Source organism: Mustela putorius, unplaced genomic scaffold (genome assembly GCF_011764305.1).
Source record: "Mustela putorius furo isolate JIRA1106 unplaced genomic scaffold, ASM1176430v1.1 tig00003896_pilon_pilon_pilon, whole genome shotgun sequence".
NCBI classification, from domain to species: Eukaryota; Metazoa; Chordata; class Mammalia; order Carnivora; family Mustelidae; genus Mustela; species Mustela putorius.
This window is the reverse complement of record NW_025422045.1, coordinates 7,274,599-7,287,484: the sequence shown is the minus strand read 5'-3', so window position 1 is coordinate 7,287,484 and position 12,886 is coordinate 7,274,599. Positions and strand designations below refer to the sequence as shown.

At 42.5% G+C, this 12,886-nt stretch overlaps 1 protein-coding gene across 10 annotated transcripts in view; it reads right to left on the bottom strand.

Moving 5' to 3' along the window:
* Positions 1-11,245, bottom strand: part of USP3 (ubiquitin specific peptidase 3) — a 107,145-nt gene extending 95,900 nt beyond the window's left edge. For 2 of the 10 annotated variants that reach the window (XM_045067497.1, XM_013059557.2), the window contains exons 1-3: positions 9,741-10,108; positions 8,035-9,190; positions 6,320-6,431 (exon numbers count right to left, since the gene is read on the bottom strand). Coding sequence is in view for 5 of the 10 variants with exons in the window: in XM_045067492.1 (XP_044923427.1) it covers positions 9,741-9,831 (91 nt within the window). In the remaining 5 variants the exon portion in view is untranslated. Of the gene's footprint in view, positions 1-6,319; positions 6,432-8,034; positions 9,191-9,740; positions 10,110-10,341; positions 10,853-11,147 lie in introns of those variants that run through there. The other 8 variants (XM_045067492.1, XM_045067494.1, XM_045067491.1 and 5 more) reach the window with 8 other exon arrangements.
* Positions 11,246-12,886: the final 1,641 nt, after the last annotated feature.

Genomic DNA, 12,886 nt, shown 5'->3' with positions numbered 1-12,886 from the left:
CCTCCCTTTTTTGTGTGATAATATAATAAAGGAAAGCACAAAGCCATGGGGGTCGAGAATACCACACTTGTATTTACTGGTGTGCTAGGAAACTCTTTATTGACCTGAAGTCAATGTGACTATTTATGAAGAAATGGAAAGAAAAAATATAAATTGGGCACATACTTATCTCTGCTTAACAGGCTAGATAACGAATATTACAGAAAAGAGGAGGGGCACCTGGGTGGCTCAGTGGGTTAAGCCGCTGCCTTCGGCTCAGGTCATGATCTCAGGGTCCTGGGATCGAGTCCCGCATCGGGCTCTCTGCTCAGCAGGGAGCCTGCTTCCTTCTCTCTCTCTCTGCCTGCCTCTCAGTGTACCTGTAATTTCTCTCTGTCAAATAAATAAATAAAATCTTTAAAAAAAAAAAAAAAAAGAAAAGAGGAACCTGAAAACTCTTATGGCTGTTGTGATTTTTTTTTTTAAGATTTTCTTATTTATTTATTTGTCAGAGAGAGAGAGAGAGACAGCGAGCGTGCACACACAAGCAGGCAGAGTGGCAGGCAGAGGCAGAGAGAGAAGCAGGCTCCCTGAGGGACTCAATCCTAGGACCCTGGGATCATGGCCCGAGCCAAAGACAGTGGCTTAACTGATTGAGCCACCCAGGCATCCAGGTTGTTGTAATTTTTAATTTTTTTTTACAATCAGTAGACACAAATTTAAAATCTGACCCACATTTCCCCCCAAATATCTATTAATTGTTCAAAGAAGAAAAAAACCACAAAAGCCTAAAAGTGTTTGTTTTTTTTTTTCAAAGATTTTATTTATTTATTTGTCAGAGATCACAAGTAGGCAGAGAGGCAGGTGGGGGCGGGGGGAGAAGCAGGCTCCCCTGTGAGCAGAGAGCCCCATTAGGGGGCTGGATCCCAGGACCCTGGGATTATGACCTGAGCCCAAGGCAGAGGCTTTACCCCACTGAGCCTCCCAGGCGCCCCCTAAAAATGTTTTTAAATGAGCTTCAGAAAAGACTACAAAGCATTTAAAATAACTGAAATGAAACTGATATAGTACATAAAGCTCTCAGAATTAAATTCTCATGTCATGAATGTTGAGATCTGGGAGCTACTGCACACATACAAGGTGAAGCTTGAGTCCTTAGCTGGTACAGAGCAATGTGGCCAATGTTAATGCATCTCACAATTAACATTCAAAATAATTCAGGTGTAATCTAAAGTTAATCTTGATTAAATCAAAGGACATTTTACTGTGTGGAACTAAAATTAAAAATCTTCAATCAATAACCTAAGTACTAGTGTCCCAGAGACTCTAAGTTTTAAATAGTTTTTTTCAAAAAAAAGTATTATATGAGAGCATTTCTCTAACATGTTATCTATCAATATTCCCAGGGAAACTTCTACGGCAAAAATTGCTTCCTTGAAATAGCAGTATGATCTTCAAAAACTTTGCTTAAAATATTACCATCTTAATATTGTGCAACAAATGCTCAAAACAAAGGAATGGATAATAATCTACTATTTTAAAATGGTCAGTAAGGACAAAAATTTAAAGAAGCTAAAACAGTAAGTGCAGCATCTTACAGTCAGTTAAATTAAACCTGCAGGAATATGATAGTTAATCACCAGCCGGCTCTTCCTGGTGATGAGAGTATAAGAACAGTCGATTACAACATTAAGAGTCTTCAAGGTGGGTCAAGGATAAGCAGGCAAGCAGATTTCTATAGAGCAGGCAAGCAGATTTCTATAGTTAACCTTAAAGTTAACTACAACAAAGAAAAAATATGAGCACTGAATGTCTACTCAAAACAGAAAACAGACCACTGATAGAGCTATTTAATCCTAAAGCAGAATACAAAGTCTTCAGGTAAAATCCAGTAGATTATATTTTTTCAAACACATGAGCTATTCACCATAAAAATAAACTCTCAAGAGCTCCTGGGTGGCTCAGTCAGTTCAGTGCCCACTCTTGGTTTCCACTCAGGTCCTGATCTCAGGGTCATATGATGGATCCCTGAGTGGGGCTCCCCGCTCAGTGCAACATAAAGTCTGATTAAGACCCTCTTCCTCTGTCCCTCCCCCTCCAAGCTTGATTGCTTGCACTCTTCCAAAATAAATAAATAAATCTTTAAAAATAACCCCTCAATTCTCACCTAGCATTTATTAATCATGAAGCACTCAGCTCACACAAACATTAGGATAACTACAAACTTCATTTTTTAATGTCCAAGTTTAATTTCAAGAATAGTTTTCAAAATGTGAAATTGCCTCTCTAAGCTCATCTGCACACATACATACTTGTCAGTATTTAAGAAAGGGAAATCTGTTTTAAACTTTGTACTCTAAAGACTATAATTAACTTTTACAAGAAATACAACTGGAAAATCTTAGAATATAACTAAATGGAATCAGCAAAGCACATTGGCCTAAAAGGAAAGATTCAAATAACCTCTGAGCTACCAGAAGCAAAAGAAAAATTCCCTATCTCAAGAATTCCCTCCCTTCCCCATCCCACAAGAAAATACCTCCAAGAAGAATCTCCTCTCCTAGAAACAAAATAAAAAAATGAGAAGGGGCAAGAACAGCAGCACATTTAAAAAATAACCAAAAGCTAACCACATTTTATACACAGCTACATTGAGAAAGCTCGTTTATTGTATCTGAACTAAAGTAATATGAATTTCAGCCAACAAAAAAAATTAGATCTGTGAACTGTAATGAAGTTAAGAAATTCAAAAACAGCAGTTTTCTTCCAACCGTATTACCAATCTTGTTCCAACTTGCCTTTACTTTAATCAATAAACAGGGAGAGGAACTACTAATCAAATACAGAATTTTTAAATTATTTTCAAATTGTGGAATTTAAAACGTATTTCATGTCAAAATCTTCAAAGGAATTATTTTAAACATGTTTCCAAACACTTTAAATCCTTTAGATTATTAAGCACTAAGTTACCGGATGACAAAATAAAGACCCTGCTTTTTAAAAGGCAGGCTAAAAGTATGGTTTGAATGGTATTTGAGTCTAAGCTTTGGGCTATCTCTAATACCCCCAAGCATCTTAAGCAACTCTCTTAATCTTTGTCTCAGTTTCACAATCCATAAAACAGGAAAAACTACAAGGATGGGCAGTTAATTAAATTAGTCAGGATTAAACGCTAGCAAACTTCTTTGAAGTTACTTTATGTTGTTCTCCATTCTCCTCCTACTCAGTAAAACTAATAGATGAGGAAACATCTGGAATTACTATAGATACTAAAATCTGCAGACTCACAGCAGTTAAAAGATGATCTCTACATACAAGTTTTCAAGTCAAAGATCATTTGAAACCCCAAAAGATTTCAGGATACAATGGCAATGAACAAGTTTTAGGTAAATTTCCTTTCAATCTAAAAGATATCTACCCTTATCTACATTCTCAAATCAGACTTATGAATCACAGAGCACCTTGAGAGGTCCTGGCACAAATAAAATTCTAGGTAAGATGAAGAAGCTGTTATTGATATTAATGCTATTCTCACCATTCTAAACTGTCAATCAAGGTAAGCTTCATGACAAATATACCCTCCAAAAAGTACTAGCCCCTGCTGAGAATCTAAGTACGGCCTTCTAAGCCATCTGTCCAGGAAAGCTCTATTAAAACACCCAGTATGCAGTTGCTCTAATGTCTAAAGGAGCTATGAATAAACATGAAACACTAAAATATATTAAGCTGTATACATTTTCCACTTCAAGCACTGATAAACTACCTACCCAACTCTATTCCAAGGCCTAGGTTGAACACAAAATCCATCGTAGGTTGGTGGGAAACTGTAGCCTAATCAAAGGGAAATAACACTTTTTTTCAAAGAAGGAAAAATATATAAAATAGCTCAAGAAACACAGAAAAGCTCCAAAAGAAAGAAAAAACAAAGTTAGGGGAAAATGTACATGTAAATTACTCCCTGATGGAAGAGGTACTCAAGTAAATTTTAAAACAGGAATTTAAATTACTCACTGAGCTACAAGCTAAATTACTCACTATTCTGCTTACTGAGCTACAAATACTATAAAACATATTTCTAAATCTAGTTTCAACAATCCAAAAATGAATCTATTAAATTCCAGTAAAGAAGGAAACTGCATAAATTGGGGGAAAAGTAGGATGTTATAAAAGCCTAAGGCTAATCCTATAAAAGCAAATAATGATGAGAAGGAATTATTTTGAAAATAAATGAATAATGGGAAACTTAAACAAAGAGTTCACATACTCCCCTCAATTCCATCCTTACTTCTGCTTTGGACATGAAGGATATTCTTTGTATGCCATTTTTTAAGAATGCCATTTAGAAAATGACTTCTGATCAGTGTGTCAAAACTTCACAACAGCAAAATGTTAGGCTCAATGCCTAGACTACAGCCTCTTCAAACAAACACATGGAGCACATTCTAGACTCTAGATCTTTCACATCTACCACCAATTATTTAGAGACTTTGCTGAGGCTGGTTTAAGGTTCTGGGGGGAAGGGGCAGCACTGCCAGTAAAACTAGAAAAACAATTACATTTGACTTAAGCTTACAATTCTTACCAATGAAGTTTAAGTTCTTCAGAAAAGCATATATAAAATTCAAATGTTAACCTCCAGAATTAATATGATAAAGTATCACCTGTCCATTGATTTTTAACTGTCCCACCCACATGTACACTAAAATGTTCACCAGCCCATCTATAAACAAAGAATGTCAAAAGAATTCAATTTCATTATGGTAACATTGCAGAAGGCCACTTGCTCATAATCCAGTCAAAGTTTATGTTACCGAGGAAAACACTGGGAGAAAGGACTGGTGAAAGCATTCTACGGGAAAGTTCACTTTGTGTTTATTTTCAGCATGGAAGTTTAAGGCCATTCCAGCCATGATCTAAATGGAAGAAAAGTTCCTTCATTCAGTAAGCAAATATTTACTGAGTGTCTTGTTACATGCTAAGCACCTAATAAATATCTCAAACAGTGCTACCAAAAAGCAGTAAATGCATGTGACCTAAGGATGAACAAATGAGTGATCCTATTTAGAAAATGTAATCTACTGGTCAAGAGTCTTTTTTAGATGGAGCGTTGTGAGAGAAGTATGATACAAAATAACCTACTACTGGATCAAGGTAATTTCTCACCTTTATCACAAGCTTTACTACAAATTACATATTTATTACCACTGGCAAGGATCAATAGCCCCTCAGCTTACCAAATGGAGCGTCCAAAATTTTAAAAAAAGGCAGGATTATCTCTAATATCCACCCCAACTTACTTCTTTTATATTTACTTTTCCTGGGTAGAACAATGTGAGGGCAACTGTTTACTGGAAAATTAAAGAGGCATTCTCAGCTCTTCGAAGAATTAATCAGGGAAAATTCTCATGCCTATGCTATTAAAATATCTCAAATTTAATCGGCTATTTTATTTCACACAAACCCCCGAGGTCCAAATGCTTATTCTTTGGCTTTCTTTAGTTCTTAAAACAGTTGTGTTTAGGGCATCATTTTAAACAATTTGTGTTCTTTCCCCTGTATTTTACCACTGGTTCAGTCCTTCTACCCACAAAAATAAGAAATGCCCAAATCTCCAGCTTCTGAAAATAACATCTGGTATGTGCACATAACAAAACTCTTGAAAGAATATCCCAGTTTTTAGTTAAAAATTTTCACTTAAAATGAGAATACCTTTAGCAAAGATTAGACATAAATCAGTTTTTACCTTATTAGGAAATTGCTATTTTCAACATTTACCTTAAACCACAACATGGATTTATCTACTAACCTGTTAGCTTCCTGTCTCTCATCAACGAGATTAGACTGTAACTTTTTTTTAAATCTTTTTTTAAGATTTTATTTATTTATTTGACAGACAGAGATCACAAGTAGGCAGAGAGGCAGGCAGAGAGAGAGGGAGGAAGCAGGCTCCCTGCTAAGCAGATAGCCCAGGACCCTGGGATCATGACCTGAGCCAAAGGCAGAGGCTTTAACCCACTGAGCCACCCAGGTGCCCCTAGACTGTAACTTTTTTGAGAGGATGGGATGATGACCCCAACAGAGCTAGATCTGTTCCCAGCTAATGTATTTTTAAAACTCTGTCTCTGCAAAGACATACATGTTGCTAGCCTTTAGGATTTCTCTAATTTTTTTAAGCTATTTTAATTACTGCAGTTATCCTTCACTGCTATTACAGATGTATATTAGTAGATTCTCAAAGTGTGGGCCAGGACCCCTAAGAGTTTCCAAAACCCTGTGGGGGGCGGTATGTGTAGTCAAACATTTTCATGAATAATATTAAGATGTTACTTATACTGTTTACCTTCATTCTCTCACAAGGGTGCAGTGGAGTTTTCCAGAGTCTACATGATGTATGATACCTCAAGAGACTGAATGCAGAAGAAGATATGAAAATGCAGCTGTTTCCTATAAAGCTAAACAACAGTTACAGAAATGTAAAATAATGCCACTCTCCTCATTAAATTTTTATTTTGAAAAGTATAGTGATTTTCTATAAACCACTATCTCCATTAACAGGTAACAGATTAATTACTGTTATTTGTAAATGATTTAATAAAATACATTTAAAAATTTTGTTTTAATTCTAGTACAGCAAATATCAGTAGATATAAGCCATACAAAGGTTGAGTTCTCAATAAGTTTTAGGTATAAAGGGGTCCTGAGAACAAAAATCTTGAGAAGCATTGCAATACACAATTACATAACCTAACACACAGTGCCTTCCATAGATAAGAAGCTCAAGTCAATCCTGAAGTATAATTACTTCTTACACCCCCTAATCTTGTTGAGTAATATATCTCCTTGCAAGCATAATTCGGCATAAAGCCAGTCTGTCGTAGGCCCTATTTAAGGGCCTTTAGATATTTAAGTATGAGGAGTCCTATTTATAAAAATGTTCTGGCCTATAATGCCACCTATTACTTCCATAGTGTTACAAGAGTTTCCCAACATCTTCACAAAAAAATTACTTTGTTCATCTTAGCAGCAACCTGTGAAGTAAATGTGAAGTATTACTCTTTTTTTTTTTTACAGATGACATAAGAAACTGATGCCCAAAAGAAAAAGAACTACTTGTCCGAGGAGGTATTGCTAGCTAGGAGAGCCCAGGATGTTGGCCTTTTGCAATTTGCTTGTTTGCCTTAAGGCTGTTTCACCGTGGTATAATTGCAGGCTCCCAAAGAAAACAAGGCAAGGGCATTACTTTTATTGTCCTATTGCCAAAACAGGGATTTTTTTTCTTCCCTTCTTAATAAGAACGTAATCAGACTCAATACCCGGTCACAGCATTATTCAACACACTGGCTACCCTTTTGGTCCACTACTCAAAAAAAAGAAAAAAAAAAGAAAAAAAAAAAGAAAGAAAGAAAGAAAGAAAAGAAAGGAAAGGAAAAAAGAAAAGAAATTCAAGAGTGTTAGGGAATAAATGCCAGAATACATATTACTCCAAGATGATGAATTAGTTAAGAGCTCACGAATTTACTAATCATTTAATCACTGAAACAGGCAGGCAAGAACAAGATCAAGCTCAATACAATATGAGATTATATCAAGAATGGATGCCAAGAGGTTAAAATGGGAGCCCACATGAAATGGTTTCAATTCACAAAATATGGACAGAAGAAAAAAAGCCACATAAAGTTGTTAAACGAGCTTTATTGGTTCTACAAATCCAACCACATGACTAACCCCCCTTGTATACCAATGTCAGAAAAAAACTTTGTTGTAAGATGGAAAGACGCCATCCTTCTCCTGGGAGAGAAACGACCCAATCCTTACCGCTAGAAATACTAGTTTGCTGTTGCTATCAGCAAAAGTCTCTTAGTTATGTTCCATTTTACTTTAAGTTCCTCAAGAGATACTCAGTTTTCTGCACTCTTTTCCACAAGTCAAGTGGACTCCCTGACTGACAAAGGCAAGATTGACTCACAACAGGATATCTGCCACTTGCATAAACTCTCTTCCTTTTTTAGATGCTTATGCCCAGTGAGGCCATCTTTAAATCTGATGTGAGTTTACCTAAAGCCAATAGTGCGCTGTCCCATTAGTATCCCTGAAGTATACAGATGATCAAGAGCATCATTCTTCACAAGATATGCTCTTCCTAGTGTTTACTTCCGTCATTTGTTTTTTTTTAATCTCTTGGGGCAAAAAAAATTAAAAGTTACAGTTTTAGCACCATAGCGATAGCTACAATTATAGCTAAGACACCCCCAATCAATTTGAAAAGCAATTTGATACACCTTATTTGTTTTTCCATACTCAGCATTCACTGTGGAAGATAAATTCTTAGGTGAGAGCTAATTTATACTGGTTTCTGCACCCTCATAAAAAAAAATTGCAATACTGCACTGTAAAACCAATTAACCAGTTAATCTTTAAAGGCTTCACGCAGAAAAAGATAATCTGACTTTACAAAGCCAAGCAAAGCATCAAACCTTTGAGAGCTCCAAAAAACTGCAGTTATTTCTATTCCTAACCGTAGAATACGAATACTTGTTTCTCTGTGGCGCTGCAGATGTTTCTCTCCAAGGACATAATCACCATTTAAGAAGTAACCTGTCAAAAGTGTTAAGGCATTCTCCAAAATACCTCCCCAGCTCCAAACCGCAACGAAAAATGTCACACACCTAAATCGTACCATTGCTCTTTTCCTTTATTTCTTCAAATGAACTTAAGGTTTTTGAAATGCACAATTCAAATTTTACACTACACCTCAAGCTACCATTGATCATCTCAAAGCTAATAAACAAAGACTCCAGCGGCGGCACCAGGGCCCTACCAGGAAGTAATCAAAGCAGTGTGGCTGGTGCGATCCTAAGTCGCTAGAGCAGACAATAAGAGGGCACTGGGGCTTCCAAAGAGCCCAGCCAAAGGAGTTAAGATGCCGAAGTAATGCAAAAGCTTTACATAAACCTAAGAGCTGTTGTTCAGCACATGAACCTGGGAATCCTAACCCAATTTCAGACAACCCAAAACATCTGAACGGGAACTCGAGCCGTCCCTCCAAATCAGCTGCTGGCTCAGCCTCCAGAGCTTCTTAGCCTGCAGCCTGTTTTCAAACTTCACCCTCCCAGGCTGATGAAAGATTCCGACCTCCGTCGCCCGAGTTCCGAATTCCGAGCGCCTCTCGGGGCTGAGGGCTCCCACCTGGCGTGGATCGAGTTGCCCGAGCCTGCCGGGAAGCGAAGGGAAACGAAAGGAAGCGGGGCCGAGGAAGCGGCGAAGGGGCCCAGCGCGCCCCGCAGCCCAGACAAAGCTGCGCCGGGTGAGCGGCGCTTTTCTCCTCAGTCCGAGGAGGGACGCAAGCCGGGCCCCGCCACACGTGCGGCCGCACCGTGGGGGCCGGACACCCGCCCCCATAGCCCCGCACCCAGGCCGAGCACAGCCCCCCCAGCAGGGCGGGGCGGGGGGGCCAGCTGCCTGCCAGGATCCCCGCCCGCCGCTGTCCCCACGCGCTCGTGGCCCCCGCTGGCTCCCGCCCCTCTCGGGCCTCTCCTCAGCCGGCCGGGCCGTCGGGCCGCGGGAAACAAAGGAGCCGCCGCCGCTCCACCCGCCGCGCCCGCCGGAGCCCTCCTCACCGCGTACCCTCCCCAGCCTCCGGGCCCGGCTCGCCCTCACCCCTTCCCGGGTCCGCGCGCCGCCCGCCCGCGGCCCCTAGACGGCAGGCCCGGCGAGGCCGGGGCCTCGGGTGCGCGGCAGGGCCGCCGCGGGGCCGCACTCACCGCTGCAACACCAGGACGACGGGGAGCCGTTGGGGAACTTGGCTGAGTCCGGAGCGATGCAGACGCTGGAGCTGAGGTGCGGACACTCCATGGTCACGAGTAGGGCGGCGAGGAAGACCGAGGCTCGGGGACCTGGAGACGTGTGGGCGGAGGGGCTCGGAAGGCTCCGTCTGGGGTCGCTCCTCGCCGGGCGCTCGGCCGACGGCGGCTGCGTCCCGAGCCCTTGCGTCAAAGAAAGCAAAGGCTTCCGGGCGCCGGGTTTTCCCACCCGCCGTCTCCAGAAGCCCCGCTCCGAAGAACGTGGAATTCTGGGATCCGGGTTCTACCGCCACCCCCAGGCGGAGGGCTTCCGTCTTCCCAGGCCGGCCCCGCCCCGCCCACAGACAGGCCCCGCCCACAGACCGACCCCGCCCCTGCCCACTCCCGCCGGGTGGGGTCCCGGAGCGTGCGGGCGGGTGGCCGAGAGATTCAGGATGCTTTCCTGAATGACACCCCAACTCCGCCGCACTGGGCGACCGCGGCTTCTCCCTCCACCCCCCCACCCCACCGGTAAAGGTGGGGCGCCAAGCCCCGGCACGCGGGGCAGGTCCGCTGCATTTACCGTGGCGGAAGGAGTGCTCTCAGAGAAGACTGATCCTGCGTGTGTTGTGATGGTCTGACGACACTGTGGTAGAAAATCTAGCCACTCATGAAAGTGTGAAAAAGAAAATAAAATCACTCAGGCAAACAGGCACTAAAGGTCCCATTTTACACACGAAACATAAGCTCAGAGAGGTTAAGTTACCGACTCCCGGTGGCCCAGCGGGTTGCCTCGGTTCGAGAGCAGTCCCGATTTAGTGTTAGGCTCCCTGCGCCAGGTGCGATACTCACCCACTTATAGGTCCTAAACAGGTGGCCTTCAGCCAGCCACCTGGGTACTACGCCCTCGGGGGCGCCCACGAATCTGGGATCAAATCTTTTCACTGTGACTCACCATCTGCGTTACGTGGAGCACGTGGTTGGACTTTTCAGACCTCACTCACCAGTGGAGGTTCAACTGAGATATTTATGAGCCGAGGTTTGCTGAACGCGAAGTCCGAATTACCAGGTGATAAAAAGGGAAGGGATTCAACCTGTGTTAAACACCCACTATTATCTTCTAACCAAGCACTTTACACACAATATCTCATTTAAACCTTGCACCACACTGCCAGCTGCTGTTGCCGTACTCTTTTTGGCCTGAGGGAAACTGAGTTTGTAATTGGTTAATCCGTGCGGGGACTGGATCCCCGGCTCTTTGGCCTCTTTATGGAAAAGGGGACAGTGCAACCCTTAAGGGGCCGCTTGGGGAGGCATAACCGCCCCCCACCCCGCCCCAGCTAGCCTTGATCTCTGGGGAACCGCCTTGAGGACGTCAGGGGCTATTACCAATATTGCCTCGAAGTTGGGGCTTCTTGTAAAACCTGGCGAGGGAGCTGCAGGGCCAGGAGGCGAGCAGAGGGAAGGGGGAGGCTGATGTGGCAATCCTGCGGGCAGGGCGAAAGGGGGAAGGAAGGTCAGGAAATGATTAACCGGGCCGGGTAGTGGTTAGAGCAGGGCAACTCCCCGCAGCGCAGTCACGGAGGAGCCCAGGGACGCACTTCTCAAGCCTTCCGACTCCCCCTCTCCTCCCCACTCTCCCTCTGCCACCCCTCGCTTTCTTCCACACTCTCCCCTGCGGCTTGATGTTCAGTCACCTGAGGCATCTCTGCCCACCCTTTCCCCCGGTAATATTTTGAAATTAAAGCTCTCTGTCGCTTTTATTTGATTGCTTTTAGAGCAACCCCCCGTCTGGAAATTTTAGGACAGTGAGGAGTTGTGGAAAGTGCAGCCGCTCAAATCTTAGCTCTGTTGCCTACTTGATGGCCAACTTCATCAAGTGTCTGTAGCCTTCCCAGGCTTTTTTTTTTTTTTTTTTTTTTTAAATCTGTAAAACCGGAAAAATTATACTTAGCTTACAAGGAACATGGGAGAAGTCAGGAGAATTGCCACTTCTTAGTAGATAGCCAATAATTTATAAAGTCTTTTTTTTTTTTTTACTAGCCCCTGAGGGCATACTACACTAGGAAGGGAGTGGATAAACAATAAATCAGACCTTTGCTCAATCTGATCTTCCAGCCCTCTCTGGTTCTTCTTCCAAGGCCTGGCTAAACCAACCTCTGGTTCTCTCCAGACAACTATCCCCCCATTTAGTATCCATACCCTCTCATTTAGCCATGGAGCATGCGGTGACCCATGTCGCCTTCCATAAACAGCATGTAATGCTTCTTTTTCCACCCTTGGAGAGACTCAGTTTCCTTACCCTCTAGACCTCAGCTTATACATCACTTCCTCAGGGAGGCCTTTCCTGACCCCACTGCACCCCCAGGTTACCTCCAGATATGTGATGCCCTTGTCTGCCCTCACACTCTGCCTTTTTAAAACACTTTCCATGCATGTAATTATTTGTTTAATGTCTCTCCCCACCTTGGAGGTCCATAAGGCTAGCAAGTCTATATGGTTTCTTGCTGTATTCCTGACATAACGTGTGGAACTTGGAGGATGGCCAATAAATAAGTGATAATAATGAATGAGTGATCGATTACCAATGTCTACCATGGGCAGGAACATAGAAAGTGGCGGGTATATGTCAGGTCTTTGCCTCTCCCCTTCAACCCTCAGGTAACCTCTAAATTTCCTTTGGGCTTTGAGTTTATCATTTTAACGGGCGTTAAGAATGTAAAAGCACCTGAGGTGTAAACTGCTAAAAGAAGATGGAGGAGGAGGAGAAGGAGGAGGAGGAGGATAAGAAGAAGAACAAGAAGGAGAAGATGATTTACCTTAGCGTCTTCTTCTCCCAACCAGAATTTAAAACTCCTCAGAGCAGGGGCCCTAATTTAGTCATCACTGACTGCTAAAGTCCCCAGAGGGTGAACTATGACTATCAAACAGTCCAGAGAAGCTGGGCAAAAATCAGAAAGGCCCTCCTGGGGCTTTCTCTAGATTTCCCTAAAACTAGAGAGAGAACCTTCCTGTGTCTCTGAAACTCTTCGTAATTCAAACAAAACAAAACAAAAACAAAAAACAAACAAACAAAAAAAAAAACTTTGGGGGGGGGGAACCTTCCTGGTGAGTAAATGTGTCAAACT